This window comes from Salvelinus sp. IW2-2015, linkage group LG13, assembly GCF_002910315.2.
Source record: "Salvelinus sp. IW2-2015 linkage group LG13, ASM291031v2, whole genome shotgun sequence".
Lineage (NCBI taxonomy): Eukaryota > Metazoa > Chordata > Actinopteri > Salmoniformes > Salmonidae > Salvelinus > Salvelinus sp. IW2-2015.
This window is the reverse complement of record NC_036853.1, coordinates 2,231,266-2,247,823: the sequence shown is the minus strand read 5'-3', so window position 1 is coordinate 2,247,823 and position 16,558 is coordinate 2,231,266. Positions and strand designations below refer to the sequence as shown.

General features: G+C 44.1%; 3 protein-coding genes across 6 annotated transcripts in view; 1 reads left to right on the top strand and 2 right to left on the bottom strand.

Annotated features, from left to right (window-relative positions):
- The window catches only part of LOC111971968 (MOB kinase activator 2), a 102,114-nt gene extending 94,440 nt beyond the window's left edge, over positions 1-7,674 (top strand). For all 4 annotated transcript variants that reach the window (XM_023998763.2, XM_023998762.2, XM_023998761.3 and 1 more), the window contains exons 4-5: positions 5,503-5,627; positions 5,898-7,674. In XM_023998763.2, coding sequence (XP_023854531.1) covers positions 5,503-5,627; positions 5,898-6,217 — 445 coding nt within the window. In that variant the 3' untranslated portion in view covers positions 6,218-7,674. The remainder of the gene's footprint in view (positions 1-5,502; positions 5,628-5,897) is intronic.
- A 150-nt stretch (positions 7,675-7,824) lies between these two features.
- Positions 7,825-11,691, bottom strand: LOC111971967 (ATP-sensitive inward rectifier potassium channel 11-like). The gene has a single exon (XM_023998759.2). The coding sequence runs from the start codon at positions 11,183-11,185 to the stop codon at positions 10,016-10,018; it is 1,170 nt and encodes a 389-aa protein (XP_023854527.1). The 5' UTR covers positions 11,186-11,691; the 3' UTR covers positions 7,825-10,015.
- Positions 11,692-15,084: 3,393 nt separating this feature from the next.
- Positions 15,085-16,558, bottom strand: part of LOC111971785 (ATP-binding cassette sub-family C member 8-like) — a 171,267-nt gene continuing 169,793 nt past the window's right edge. The window contains 1 exon segment of the mRNA XM_023998598.2: positions 15,085-16,530. Coding sequence (XP_023854366.1) covers positions 16,393-16,530 — 138 coding nt within the window. The 3' untranslated portion in view covers positions 15,085-16,392.

Below are 16,558 nucleotides of genomic sequence, written 5' to 3'. Positions count from 1 at the left end.
TCGTTCTGAGCAGTGTTCCTGATCTGGACTTGGTGCATAGATGAGTCCTGAAAACACAAGTGTTTCCTGTCTTGGACTGGTTGCAATAGTGAGGTCTCTGAGGCAGTGTTCCCTGTCTGGACTGGTGCCGTAGTGAAGGTCTCTGAGCAGTGTCCGTGTCTGGAAACCTGTGCGTAAGTGAGGCTCTTGAACACAGTGTTCCTGTCTTGGACTGGGTGGTAGTGGAGGTCTCTGAAACACAGTGTTCCTGGTCTGGGCTGGTGCGGTAGTGAGGTTTTCTGACACAAAGTGGTTCCTGTCTGGACTGTTGCGGTAAGTGAGGTCTCTGAAACACAGTGTTACTGTCTGACTGGTGCGTAGTGAGGTCCTCTGAACACAGTTTTTCTTCTGGACTGGTGCGTAGTGAGGTCTCTGAACACAGTGTTCCTGTCTGGACTGGTGCATAGTGAGGATAGAGAGCAGAGATCAAACAGTTCTGAGGAGATTTTAATTCTGTGCGTTCCAATGCCAACGTAACAAGAAGGAACTATCTAGCTAATAGTTATTGTCCCTGTCGTAAAACCCTTTTAAACATATAGAAGTCATTATGGGAGAACATGAGTCATCACTGTACCAGCACTGTGATAGTTTAGCTCAGAAGTCCAAACAGGGTCGTCAAATATCACCGTCAGCCATCGTTGTTCATAAAGGAATACCTATACTCTGTACAGAGAGCTCCTGTTTATCTACCTCGGTACAAAGGCAGGGCCTACCGCTGCACTAGTAAAACAAGTGTTAGACATAACATGGAGGCCTATTCATCCCTGTCTAGCAGAGTGGAGGAGGTTGACTTGAGTATTTACCCACTGAGTTGACCCTGTCGGGGCGAGGTGGCGTCTTGTTGTGAGACCTTCTCTTTGGAAAGAGGCCGCCCTCACCTACACCTAGTTATAGGACCGTAAAAAAACAGATCCACACATTTAGGCTCAACCACACTACAAACACGGAGAGGTAATGACAGAGGAAAAACAAACAATGGAGAAGCCGTTGAGAAATGCCAGATTTGTCAGGTGACTAACATGTTACAGGGTTGACCCCATTTAACGTTACTGTATTTTTCCACACCCGCTGTCACCTTTTTTGCTACTGTGGGTACCCACACCCTAAATAGTGGGAGAAGTTGATGTTCTGTGTCAAGCATGTGAAGGAATCCTGTATGGTTAAGCCTATTGTTAGGTTACAATAATAGGCTACATGGTAGCAAACAGCTAAATAGAGGTGGATGTACAAAGTGTGCAATATTGTAGTGAAGTACATTTCCAAAAGCAAACCCCATGAACCCGATGCCGCCAGTGTTTCCAACGAGGGTTGTAGCTGTAATATAAACTCAGCAACAAAAGAAACGTCCTCTCACTGTCAACTGCGTTTATTTTCAGCAAACATAACGTGTAAATATTTGTATGGACATAGCAAGATTCAACAACTGAGACATAAACTGAACAAGTTCCACAGACATGTGACTAACAGAAATGGAATAATGTGTCCCTGAACAAAGGGGGGGTCAAAATCAAAAGTAACAGTCAGTATCTGGTGTGGCCACCAGCTGCATTAAGTACTGCAGTGCATCTCTTCCTCATGGACTGCACCAGATTTGCCAGTTCTTGCCGTGAGATGTTACCTAAATCCTCCATTAAGGCACCTGTTAGTTCCCGGACATTTCTGGAGGGGAATGGCCCTAGCCCTCACCCTCCGATCCAACAGGTCCCAGACGTGCTCAGTGGGATTGAGATCCAGGCTCTTCGTTGGCCATGGCAGAACACTGACATTCCTGAAATCATACACAGAACGAGCAATATGGCTGGTGGCATTGTCATGCTGGAGGGTCATGTCAGGATGAGCCTGCAGGAAGGGTACCACATGAAGGAGGRAGATGTCTTCCCTGTAACGAACAGCGTTGAGATTGCCTGCAATGACAACACGCTCAGTCCGATGATGCTGTGACACACCGTCCCAGACCATGACAGACCCTCCACCTCCAAATCGATCCCGCTCCAGAGTACAGGCCTCGGCGTAACGCTCATTCCTTCGACGATAAATGCGAATCCGACCATCACCCCTGGTGAGACCAAACCGCGACTCGTCAGTGAAAGCACTTTTTGCCAGTCCTGTCTGGTCCAGTGACGTGGGTTTGTGCCCATAGGCGACGTTGTTGCCGGTATGTCTGGTGAGGACCTGCCTTACAACAGGCCTACAACCCTCAGTCCATCCTCTCTCAGCCTAATTGCGGACAGTCTGAGCACTGCTGGAGGATTGGCGTTCCTGGTGTAACTCGGGCAGTGTTGTTGCCATCCTGTACCTGTCCCGCAGGTGTGATCTTCGGATGTACCGATCCTGTGCATGTGTTGTTACACGTGTCTGCCACTGCCTCCCTGTAGCGCTGTCTTAGGCCACATCTGCAGTCCTCATCCCCTTGCAGCATGCCTAAGGCACGTTCACACAAGATGAGCAGGGATCCTGGGCATCTTTCTTTTGGTGTTTTCAGAGTCAGTAGAAAGGCCTCTTTAGTGTCCTAAGTTTTCATAACTTTGACCTTAATTGCCTACCGTCTGTAAGCTGTTAGTGTCTTAACGACGTTCCACAGGTGCATGTTCATTAATTGTTATGGTTCTGTGAAGTTATTTGATTTTTACGAATTGTCTTTGAGCAACAGGGTCCTGAAAAAGGGACGTTTCTTTTTTTGCTGAGTTTATGCGGAGGCGTCCTGTAGCTAGCCAGCCAGCCAGGCAGTCAGTCTAATGGTGTACCACAGTAACAGTACCCCGTCCTTTCTCCTCCGCCTGCAGAACGCATCCATCTCACAACTGAGACACAGTCACGGTCCATGCCCTCTTGCCCCAGGCATTGTTAAGCTATTTTAGGGGAACTTTCCATGAGCTATGGGAACAGGCCCATTTGGTAGTTATCTAAGCCCATTTTTCGTGGGTGGGTGAATGGTGGTGTTTTTTTGGTGGGCTGCTTGTCAGTCTTTGTAAGCTTGTCTGTTTTGGGGTACCTGGATGTGTTCAGTTTGTTTTTGGGTAGCGTGGGGTGTGTCAGTCTGTGTTGTGGGGAGCTGTGTGTGTGTGTGTGTGTGTGTGCTGGGTGTGTGTGTGTGTGTGTGTGTGTGTTGTGTGTGTGTGTGTGTGTGTGTGTTGTGTGTGTGTGTGTGTGTGTGTTGTGTGTTGTGTGTGTGTGGTGTGTTAGCCAGTGAGTGTTAGTGCTGTAATCTCCTCAGCGTAGAGTCCTTGACCTGGTCCTGTGGTCAGTAAGTCCTCAGTGTGGAGTCCTGGTGTTGGTTCTGGGCCTGTGGTCAGTAAGTCCCTCCTGCAGGTTCAGTGGATGCTGTACAGTCAGGATGTGTAATCCCAGACCACGCTGCTAGTGCTAACACAACCATCCCAGTGAGCACAATTGGTTGAAAGACATATTTCAACGTCTTTTCAACCAAAAAGGCTCACTACTCCATCCATCCTTTACCTGCGTTCTAGCTAGCTTTGAGATTGTGCGACCGTTGTTTAAAAGCTATTAGCCTTTTAGATTGACCTAGGTAGTTCCTACAGACCTTGCTAGCTCTGCCCTAGGCCTCATTTGGTGCCTGTGCTAGATCAGTTACCCCTTTTAGTTTTGCCAGCCTGTCAGCTACCATACCCTGCTAGCTTCATTAGTTAATAGCTATCCTACTGATAGCTCTGTTTCCCTTTTGCTTTAGCCATGCTAGCTTTGACCTTGCTAACTCTTAGATGGTCCTTCCCTGAGTTMTCTTATTTGACTTGTGGTGTCTGTGGGAAAGTGTTCTGTAGTTTATGACCCCTTTAGCGCTCATGCCCAGCCTAGCGTCACTATCCCGCTGCTAGCTATAGTACAGTATTCCCTGGTTGCCTGTGTCATGCTAGCCATGCTAGCTTTGTTTGGCGGCTTCACTGACTTGCCATTTGACCTTGCTAACTCATGATACCCCGTGGCTAGCCCTGAGGGGCRGCATTCAGTTACAACCACCGTCTAACTGGGTCACCCCTCTCCGGAAATGTTTGACCAGTCAGAGTGAGCGGCCGTGTGACTGGGGGGATCAGTGTCGTGTTACTCCGAGACTGCAGGGAATTCGGCCCAATCAGGAAATGGAAGGGCCAGGACAGGGGGTTYGCTAAGTCCACTGGAATGAAAATATGCAAACATGTCTATTTTAAGAGGTGGTGGGGTTGGCTGGGCCGGAGGCCTGTTTGGCAGATCCACACTAGGGATGTGACAAATGGATATTTTTTTTGTACCCGTTTTCCGTTAAAACAATAAGAGCATTTTAATAAAATGCCACATGAAATCCTATTGCGTGGTATGACCGCAAGGGGGCAATGAAGTTATATCGCAGTCATACAGTAGGCTTCAGGCATTTGGAATCTGTTTTGTAGCTGCCCGAACAGGTCGATGAAACTTTGTCGCAAAGACGACCATTACTACACGTGTTCTTTCCATTTGTTATGTGTATTAGCCAAGTCACAGTTCTTCTCCCTACGTTTCCCCTCTGTTACATGTCTCACTCAATTTCCATCCGCCCTCTCCCTCTACACACACAGACGCGTGCTGCACGAGTGCTGCATTAAAAAAAACTGTAGACAAGCTACATTCCTTGTTAAATCACGACAGCTCTGTCACAGATTCTAAAGGGACAGCTCTGTCACAGATTCTAAAGGGACAGCTCTGTCACAGATTCTAAAGGGACAGCTCTGTCACAGATTCTAAAGGGAACACTCTGTCACAGATTCTAAAGGGACAGCTCTGTCACAGATTCTAAAGGGACAGCTCTGTCACAGATTCTAAAGGGACAGCTCTGTCACAGATTCTAAAGGGACTTGTTGATTAAAGTAGGAGTATATGTGTTCCAACCATGAGCTGCAGTTTTGGAAGAATAGATTATTATTTTTTATTTTTTGCAAACTACCATTTACAATAGGTTACAACCCCCCCACCACACACACTGCTAAATCGTGGCCGGCACAAATAAAAAAATATTTTAAAAAGAGAATCTTAGCACTATTAATCACTTAAATAAAACCTAGATAGTCGGGGAGAGTATAAAATCTAAAACACAGTTCAGTCATTCATCACGTTGGGTTAAAATTACTTTTGGTCTTGTTTCAGGTTGAGGAAATGCTGTGAATGTGGGGGCTCTCACATAGGACTAGTGTCTTCCATCTTTCAACATTATGAAGTGAATGATTCAGCCATTTTGAGTTTCTGTAAAAGCACCTTGCCGTGCAAGAAAGATGCCTCAGTTCGTACTCATCCTTTTACCAGAGATGATTAATGAGATGTAGGTAGGAATTTAACCTACCAGGTTGTTCCTGTTAAAGATCAGATGACTTGTCAGCAATCACTACTAGATGAAGGAATAACAGCCTAGATCATGTACATTTCAGAGCGCATGTATGTACACATGAGGCAGTAGCGACATAGAAAAATAACCCACTCTGTCTTTCTGTTTGTGTCCAGAATATACTACTGGTATGACGAGAGGGGGAAGAAGACAAAATGCACTGCCCCTCAGTACGTCGACTTCGTCATGAGTCTGGTGCAGAAGCTGGTCACAGAAGAGGAAAACTTCCCTACGAAATATGGTGAGTTGAGCTCTGGTCCACTCCAGACATGCAGAGCCGCGCTGTGGTCAGTCGGCACTACTGTAGCCTCTTCTCCTCTGACGTCACACTGCAGCGGGGACTTTGTGAACTGTGCCGTTGCTGCCCTCTAATGTCTCAAGTASTACAAGTCCTTGAATTATTTTTGGACTTTAGGAACAGTAGCTTGGCAATGACAAACCAACTAAAAAAGACCACAATATTTTTAACCATGCTCGTTCTCCCTTTTCTCTCCTCTCTTTCTCCGTGCAGGCAAAGAGTTCCCCAACTCGTTTGACTCTTTGGTAAAGAAGATTTGCCGGTACCTCTTCCACGTCCTGGCTCACCTCTACTGGGCTCATTTTAAGGAGACAGTGGCTCTGGACCTGCAGGGTCACTTGAACACTCTGTACGCACATTTCATTGTTTTCGTAAGGGAATTCAACCTGGTCGACCCCAAGGAGACCTGTATCATGGACGACCTGTCCGAAATCCTCTGCGCCCCCGTGCCCCCCACCCCAGCACCCGCCGCCCCTTCCTCCCCTAACTCGGCCCCCTCCCCCTCCTCACACAACCACGTGACGGAGAGATGAGCAGGGGTTGCCGTGACAAGCAGCCCCGGGAAGAAGACGGTAGAAGATTAAGATAGAGAAGAGATGGAAACGTTCCTGGTCCCCTTCCTAGACCTCAGGCTCCAGCAGCAGGACTTAGAAACCTTCCACTAACCTGATATTTCACTGACACCAACCAGCCGGAAGGAAGGTTTATTTGAGGGGGGGGGGGGGGGTTTTGTCACGCCAACAGGAATTGGTGTGAGCGTGTTCCTTCCAGGGGCAAATCCCTCCCATCTGCTCTGCAATTTAAACTAGGAACAAATATGTAATGTTTTTTATTTTAATTTTGGTTTTATTTGACTTTTATTTTATTCTGTTGGAAAAGTTTTATTCAGTTGTATTTGTTTTTCTCATTTGAGACAGTGTTTCTGTTTGCCCTTCTCTCCCTCTGTTCTCTGCCTAAAGTACAGTTCAGGATGGTGACTGCTTTGCTTGAACGTACTATTGTACAGTGTTATTGTGTGGAGAAAAGGTGACTCAACAATGAGTATTGGCTCTTCGCTCCTGCCTAGTGCTGGGAGGATTGAAGGGGGAAGGTCTATAGGGAGCCAGGTTACTACCTAGTGGGACAATACTAGCCAATCACTGTTTGAGTTGTTAATCTGGTTGATTAAAGCGCTTCCTACTCAGGACCAGAGAGAACACAAGTCACTGCTATTATTCTCTCCCTCCCACCCTCGCTCTCTCTCTGTCCACAAAACTACTCTGTCCTTTCAATATTACAGTTGTCATTCTCATATTACTTTAGTCATGTATTCACCTGAGGAACCCCTCTTTAACATCCCTGTCCCAGAGGCCACCCATAGGGGGCAGTATAGACATAGGGTGGCACTGCCACGCAAACAGGGAGATAAGAAGATATCAAAATTCTATGTAAGATATTTAATATGACCAGACAGACGGGTGCCCATGTCTGGTGACAGGGGAGGTTGGTGGAGAGTGGAGACCTCTTCCCCAGGGAACTGCGGTGTGATGGAGCGTTGGCCACCCTGCCCTCTCTAGCAGCACAGGAGAAGGACAAGGACATTGGTAATGTCTGCAGGCCCAGAAAGAGGAGAGGAAAGGAGGAGTGTGGTGTGCTTTACTGTTCTGTAATGCTGAAGCCCCCCAGCCCAGCCCCTTGTCTTTCGGGGTTTTATTTTCCCTTCTAAATGATCAAAGAGGAAAGTAGTTAATGAAAAATGTTATCCTACACATATATAGAAAAGTGCACGGTCTGCTTCAATCTTCACTGTACAGAGAGTGGAAAGAGGAATCAGACAGCCTCTGTGTCGAGGAGGGTTTATTCTCTTATTTTATTTATTTTAATTTTGTTTTATTTGCAGGGTTCTTCAGTTCTGGCTTTCATTTTTATGTATTTTAATTATTAACTAAGTTAAAAGCAATTTAATATTTTAAGCTCTGCTGATTATAATCGAATAAAATACATAAATGCCGCTGGGTCTCATGTTGTCTTCTGTCAACCTGATGATGATGTGTGACACGCATAGAAATATGACACGGAAAACATGTCACTTTTTTTCAAGGAAACTCCTCTGCATATCATCCATATATATATATACACACACACACACACACAGTACATGTCAAGTGCTTTTCAACAGGCGTTTCCTCTTTATTGCCGAAGTSAAGCTTTGCATAAACACTATCAAAAACCATAGTGATTTTTACCATACAAGAGCATCATTATATAGATCAGCAGTGATCAAGACCTCGAGGGCCACAGTGTCAGTTCTACTGGTTTCAATGCAGTGCCAGATGGAAAGCCTGCAGGAGGCTAGTTCTTCAGTGGGAGGTTTGGGTACCAGTACACACACACTGGCCTCTGCCTCTCAACTGGATACAGTACTTGCATAACTTTGTATAATGTTATAAATCTATCAAAYTGCATTCGGTCATACATGTGCATATGTTTTCATTTAGGACCCGGATTAAGAATGTATTTGATACATGCATATTGTGGGATTGCTAAAACAAGACATTCAGGCATCTAAAATCACCTAATGCTTCAGGTAATGTTGCATTCACATTGCAGTCCATAATAGAGCTATATGGCTATTAGGCTACAAAATACAGTGTTCTTTGATCCTGGTCTTTACTATACYCACAGGCTGTGAAGGTTTTTATTCTAGGCCAGAGCTGAGTATGAATTACAGGGGGGAGTGTGTGTGTGAGCCCCATTAAAGGTGCACTGCACTTCTTAGAATTGTTTTCAATGAGTGACAGATCTATAACTCATATTTCTATGTGAAAGTTACATATTGCAGCTTTAAATGCAACAAAAGTCTAATATCTGGGGGCTCTAGATAATGCTAATTTAACCATTCTATTTATTTTAAGTTCCAGTGCAGACATTTTTATCTCCATTTCAAATTTTGGGTTAACAAGTAAGCACCTTACTGTGATTATTTTCATATAAAATAGTCAAAAAGAAACAAAAATGGCTTCTTAGCAAAGATTMATTTCTCAAGCAAGAATCCCTGCAAGATCCTGCATGTCACCTCTAGCTGACAGTTTTACTAACAGGTATTGTGTCAATTTAAAACTTTTGCACAAGACAGTTGACAGAATTGTCAATTTAAAGACATTTTGCCAATTTAKTAATTACTACATTTACCTAACATTACATAGTTAATCCAGAGATKCTTTGCCTTGATTCRRCAGTCTCGTTCAGATCATTGCATTTGTAGTTCTTTCTGATAGACACATCAGCTAATTAGTATTTTATTTTTGTGGGGTAAATACAGGCAAATTTTTTGATAAAAGTCACCTTGTCCTAGAGAGATTTACAGTTATCAAAATGTCACTCCTGGGTAAACCTACACAAAGCACAGCCCTTATTTTAAGTGTTTCTAAAATCCCCTATGGGRAAAAATGTATGGTGGAAAAACGATTGGAACCATTTYCTTGTTTGACTGCTAGGTTTTCTGGATATTATGACTCATACTATGGTACTCCATTACTCTACAAGTAGGTTGAGCCAACATGTTTTTTCTGCTTGCACACACACAMATCAGAACCATGGACAGCCACATCATATGTATCTTATGTTGATTGGACTAAATTGTTTTTGGTTGTCACTGTATTAGACTAAGCATAGGTGATTTGATGATGATGAAATGTTGCTGGAATAGTGGAGGCAGCTTCTGTTTTCTTTGCAACTTGCAATAACTCTCCATGGTTGTTTAGTAGGCTGAAAATGTCGGAAACATTCCCTTTCTTGACGATGATCATGTAACTGTTTGTTACGTGAGATATGCCTTGTAGGCTTCACCCGACAGAGGTTGCCCCCCGGTTTTGTGATGAAACAATGGTGCGGTGGAATTTATTCTGCCACTGTCTTCTTATTGTCTTCGCCTCTCTGATTCAGAGGGTTGGTTTAAATGCGTAAGACACATTTCAGTTGAATACATTCAGTTGRACAACTGACTAGGTATCCCCCTTTCCTTTCYTTAGGCCTATATCACGGTCKCARGGCATATGAACTAGCAGGTTATCGATCTTTTTTTCTGGCTTCCGCAGTGATTTTTACCCATGATGCACGCTACTGCTAATCACGTCCTTGGTTGAAGCAGGTGTTAGGACTGGGCAAGAAAAAAGGCCTGCACACCCTTCGGGTACCATGGAACAGAATAATAACACTGCTAGGACATAATAAACATTTCATTTCTGTAGTATTACAAAAAGATCCATTAAAATTCAATAGGTAATAAAAATCTATTACTTTCATATACAAAATGCAATGGCAACTCCTTTATACCTGTAAAAGTGGGCTATTTAGGCTAGCGGGCTGATGGTGCTGTATTGCTTCATGCGCAGTGAGAGCCGCCGCCTTCTCACCGACGGCCGCGGGGTAGCGTGCTCGTGCAGTTTAAACCTGGCGATGCCTCCCTTCTCATCCAGTTTCTTGGCACTGCAGCTGGGTGTCGCTACTCTAACTGTGTTACCGAATTTAGAATAGTCCACCGCATACATGCCCTCCTCCTCGGAKATAGTGGGCACAAAGCGCTGCCCCCACAGTATCTCCTCAGACAGGTAGGATGTACGGGCCTGGGTGGTTATACCCGTGGTCTCCACCACCCCCTCCAGCACCACTACCACCTCGATATCATTATTTTGTAAATCCGCTGGCGATAGCTCGTAGAGCGGGCTGTCTTTGTCAATAACGTGGCATATGATGAGAGGGACCACCAGGAAAATACCGTTGGTCCCCACGGGGTTGTCCATGTGAATGTCTATCTGGTCCAGGGGGACCACGTCGCCCTCCGAAGTGGTGCTGCGCCTTACCACCTGCATCCGCACGGTGGCACTAATGATCATGCTCTTCCGCAGGTCCCCTAAACGGATCATAAAGCACAGTTTGTTATTTCGGATGGAGATGACGGCGTGCTTGCTGAAGATCAGCGTTTCGGCGCGCCGGTTGGCCTGGGCCGTCTTCATAAAGATACACCCCAGCATKATGGCGTTAATCARCAAGCCCACGATGTTCTGAATGATRAGGACCACWATGGCAGACAAGCATTCCTCTGTGACCATGCGCCCCCCGAACCCGATGGTCACCTGTACCTCTATGGAGAAAAGAAACGCAGAGGAGAAGGAGTGGATGTCCGTCACGCACGGGACAAAGTCGTCACCCTTTTGATCCAGGTCGCCGTGCGCAAAGGCAATGAGCCACCAAACCATTGCAAACAGCAGCCAGCTGCACAGAAATGACATAGTGAAAATKATAAGTAAGTGAAGCCATTTTAGATCCACTAAAGTGGTGAAAACATCCTGTAGGAACCGTCCCTGTTCGCGAATGTTCGTGTGGGCCACATTACAKGTTCCGTTTTTGGCGACGAACCGAGCCTTCCGCGCTTTTGACGCCTTGAATTTAGGCTGCTGGACATCCTCAGCCAAGCGGGTCAGCAAGTAGTCGTCCGGGATCAGTCCTTTTCGGGAAAGCATAATGCTCCCATAGCCTACTAGTCACCCCCTAAYCACTTGCTTTGGATTACGAAGATTAGCTACCTCTTATCTTGATGAAATATATAGGCTAAGGAATTCCTTTTCTCAACTGTGTCTTCTAGTCGAAGGTCAACCTCCAGTGACAGTACTCTTCCGAATGACAGCAGCTCGCAGGAGAGAGTGTTGTGCTGTCATCGAGTTTCTAAAAGTATGTGTGCTCCTCACATCGGTTAGGCAGGGACACCACCATAGCCGCCCAGGTCTCATGAGAAGATTCAGCTGCCGCTGTCAGTCACGAACTGCAACTCGATATTTCCTTCGCAGTTGACGCACCGGTCTGGCGCGCTTTTCACTCGATGAAAACAGAATTCTCTCATGTATAGGCAMACCTTTAACGAGGTAGATATATCGTAACAGGAGTGGTGTAATCGTCTACTAACCCGAGTGTTTTACCCAGAGGTGATACAATTACCCCGGCCCCATTGTTCTGATGAGGGAGCATAGAGATACATAGAGGACTCCATTTCCCAAAAGCYMGTTTTAGAGGACTTTCGCCATTTTKAAGTAGTCAACTGGGTGGGACTTCCTATTGGTTAAGGAAGGATCACATAATTCCATCCAGGTCACCAGGAGGGTTCAGCCAATGAAGTATAACTCCAGTGGCAATAAATCGGCCAACCTTGGCTTTATACCTGTTCAAACAACACACTCAAAGTGGTAGTATGCACCCTTCCAGTTTGTTTACCAACTCATAGAAGTAGTAGAAGAAGATAATTGATTACTTCAAAATGGAGATTGCCTCAATGGCACTGCCCATGCTCTCACAGATGCCATAATAGAACAGTTACAATGTTGTGTCATCTAACTATCTCTATGGGAGACAGGCAGGTTAGATGAAGCTCAGTGCTGCTAAATTAGCAACAAGATCTCACAGAATCTCTTCAATATTTCGATGGTTCAGTTTAGCCATTCATTCCGACTGGTTAAGGTAAGGGTTAAGGTTTGGGATAGGGTTAAAACAGAAAAACTTGACAGTTAAATTTAGGCATGAATTTTGACTGGTTWGGTAAGGGTTAAGGTTAGGGACAGAAAAAAATAAAAACAAGTCCCTAGCACTGGAATTGAAGGCGCAATCTTCGGAGCCAGAGCTGGTGGCTTAAGCCATGGATCAGATGCTGCTGGAAGTGGTGTTGGAGGGCCAGAAGGAGGAATTACCCCTAAAATCATATCCCAAGGCCCCAGGGTAGTGATGGGGACATCACCCTTTGTAGGATGCTGTCTTTCAGATGGAATGTTAAACAGGTGTTCTTACTCTCTGTGGTCACTAAAGATCTCATGGCAATTATCATAAGAGTAGGGGTGTTAACCCTGGTGTCCTGGCTAAATTCCCAACCTGACCCCATTTCCATCATGGCCACCTAATCATCCCCCTCATTACTAATTGGTATATATCACTCCTCACCTCTCCACCTGATAGCTGATGTGTGGTGATCATTCTGCCGCAAGACATTGGGTGCTACACATTGGTGGTGGATGAGATGAGCTTCCCCCATAAAGCACTTTGGGTGACTAGAAAAAGCATTGTATAAGTCCAATCAATTATTGATAATTGTATTACTATACAGTAATAGGGGCTCACGTTGCCCCTAGTGGCCGGTCTTGAAGACATCTCCTGACGTCCTGAGGACCATCTGGTGTGACCTGGCTGAAACCAGAGCTTGAGCAGGGAAGGCATTAGGCAGGAGAAACTGTGCCTCTTTCAGCTGTACTTGATCAGTAGCCTGATATGAAACATCATCTGAAAGTCTGGSCTATGCTGATGGCATTTCCCTCTCTAGGGATCAATGAACTACATTTAGTTAATCAATGTATCAACTCAAAKGATCGAATTAGAACCTTTTCACATATGGAAGGTTATTTATTCATTCTCAATTATAGACAATCTTCCCAAACACGAATGACATAATATATTAATAAGAAAATAATTAGACAACACACTATCAAACTACATGTATCTCAGACAATAGACCTAAACATAATAATAATACATGGGACTTATATAGCGATTTTTCAATGACCCAAAGTGCTTTACAATAGTAGAAACTAAAGAAAAAACAGAGATTAAAACAAAACAAGAAACAGGGGCTAAAGAAGGGAAAAGAGTGTGATGTCTCAGTGATGTCTCGGTGATGTCTCAGTGATGTCTCGGTGATGTCTCAGTGATGTCTCGGTGATGTCTCAGTGATGTCTCGGTGATGTCTCAGTGATGTCTCGGTGATGTCTCAGTGATGTCTCGGTGATGTCTCAGTGATGTCTCGGTGATGTCTCAGTGATGTCTCAGTGATGTCTCGGGCAGGTGTTGTGTTTCTGACATCCATTAACTATTTAAACAATTATGTAGCAGTCTTATGTCTTGGGGGTAGAAACTGGGTCGTAAACAACAGGTGTAGACTAACAGTGAAATGGATACTTAAGGGCCCTTCCCAACAATGCAGAGAGGAAGACAGTAGAGAAATAATAGAAAAGTAAAACACGTAATAATAAAAGTAACTTGTCTATATATACAAGAGGTACCAGTATCGAGTCGATGTGCAGGGGTACGAGGTAATAACTTGTCTATATACAAGGGGTACCAGTATCGAGTCCATGCGCAGGGGTACGAGGTAATATCTTGTCTATATACAAGGGGTACCAGTATCGAGTCCATGTGCAGGGGTACGAGGTAATTGAGCTAGATATGTACATATAACTAGGAATAACGTGACAAAATAATAAACTAACAGCAGCGTATAATAAACTAACAGCAGCATATGTGATGAATCAAAAAAGTTAGTGCAAAAAGGGTCAATGCACATAGTCAGTGTAGCTATTTGGTTAACTATTTAAACAATTAGGTAGTCATGTTATGGCTTGGGGGTAGAAGCTGTTCAGGGTCCTGTTGGTTGTAGAATTGGTGCATCGGTACCGCTTTCCATGCGGTAGCAGAGAGAACAGTCTTTGACMATTTTTTAGGGCCTTCCTCTGACACCGCCTGGTATAGAGGTCCTGGATGGCAGGAAGTTTGGCCCCAGTGATCTACTGGGKCCTATGCACTATCCTCTGTAGCRCCTTGCGGTCGGATGCCAAGCAGTTGCAGTACCAGGCGGTGATGCAGCCAGTCAAGATCCTCTCAATGGTGCAGCTGTAGAACTTTTTGAGGATCTGAGGGACCCATGCCAAATCTTTTCAGCCTCCTGAGGGGGAAGAGGTGTTGTCGTGGCCTCTTCACGACTGTGTTGGTGTTTGTGGACCATTGTCCAGCAACCCTGGAGAAGGCCCATTACATACACATGGAATCTGAATCCCTCTCATGCTGTTTACAAGGCTATGATTCAGGTCCTAAATCTTTGTTTCTGACATCCCTTGTGTAACTTTCTCAGTGACGATACACAAAACCCATGCTGAACTGGGTTCACATTTCCAGAATGTCCATGGGTGCTGGGGGCCCCCATAACAAACCAGTGGACTCCATAAATGTTAATATTAACCTTGGCATTCCTATAAACACGTCCAATATAAACCTTGCTTGCAGCAGTCACTTTCACATTGCAGGCACTGGCACTCTGATACCCTGGTGTCACATGTTSCACAGCCCTTAACCTTAAGTCCAACGCTTACATGAACCCCAACCCTAACCTAACCCTTAACTCCAAAAAGACACACTGTTCCTGGGACTTTTTCTGTCTGGGAGCTGCTTCAGCTAGATAGTATTGACTATTTCTAGAACACAGCCCAGAGTCAGTTGAAGTGTCATTCTAACCCAGCCTTCCACAGCTGACTTGCTTGGCTTTGTACATTGTGAGGTCACACAAAACTACCTTCCTGTCAAATAAACTGTAGGCATAACACTGCTGTGCAATGATTATGTTTTTTATTAACATAGAATTAACATGTTATGTACAAATATCATACAGGATTAGAAAATAGAATAATAATATACAGCCCATGGTACAAGTAAAGAGTTTCATTCTAAAATGCTATATATCCATTTTCAGAAATGTTGATAAATTAGCTTTTCTTGATTAAAGAACTTCTGAAAGAGATTGGTGAGTTTTTTCACTATCTAATCATGGTATGGGGTTTTTCAATGACAGACATGTATTTGTTTAAAATCTATCACTTGATGGTTTCATTTCAGAGAGACAAATAATCATGTTTTTTTTAGCAAAATTCTCTCTCTCTCTCTCCTTCTATATATATATATATATATATATATCAGCCTACACAAATGTAAGAAATTTACAAATTATAGATGTGTGACATAAATATTTAAAAAATGTTTTAGAAAATAAGTCAATACAGTAATATAAGATCTGTATGTAAAACATTTACATTTGGCAGATGCTCTTATCCAGAGCGACTTACAGTAAGTGCATTCATCTTAAAATGRCTAGTGTCACGTTCCTGACCTGTTTTCTGTTGTTTTTGTATGTGTTAGTCGGTCAGGGCGTGAGTGTGGGTGGGCATTTCTATGTTATGTGTTTCTATGTTGGTAAATGGGTGACCTGATATGGTTCTCAATTAGAGGCAGGTGGTTTTCATCTCCTCTGATTGAGAACCATATTAAGGTAGGTGGTTTCACATTGTTTGTTGTGGGTGGTTGTCTTCCGTGTCTGTGTCTGTTTGCACCACACGGGACTGTTTCGTTTTGTTCGTTCGGTTTTTGTGTAGTCTATTTTCCTGTTCGTGCGTTCTTCGTGTTATGTAAGTTCGTTTGTTCAGGTCTGTTGACTCCGTTTATTATTTTGTAAATTCTCAAGTGTTTTTYGTATTTGTCTTTATTCTTTAATAAATATCATGTCAAATTACTACGCTGCAAATTGGTCCTCCGATCCTTCTCGCCTCTCCTCGTCTGAGGAGGAGGACGAAGTAGAAGAGCGTTACAGCTAGGTGAGACAACCACATATCACAGTCAAATATACAGGATACCAATATTCCATTCCAACTAAACAATTAATATATAGCATTTAGAGAAAAAAAACATTTTCTTACACATCTAAAATCTATGAATAAAAAATCTAAGAATAGTAATATTTTACACACACATGAATATACACATAGGCAATCATTTCTGATGAAAAAACACAAATGTTAAAAGTTGGTAGATATAGCGTTTTGGAAATAAGCTCTTCAAATGCACTTTGAATTTCCTCCCTCTTCCTCATTGGTCACTTGTCTGCCTTGACGAATGCGGCAAAGACGCTGTCCTCTTTCTCCAGCAGTGCCTGGGGTCTGTCGTATTCTAGAATGATCCCTCTCTTCATCACTATCACCAGGTCTGCATTCAGGATGGTGTGGACACGATGCTAAGTACAGAAAGAAAAGAGAGAAAGA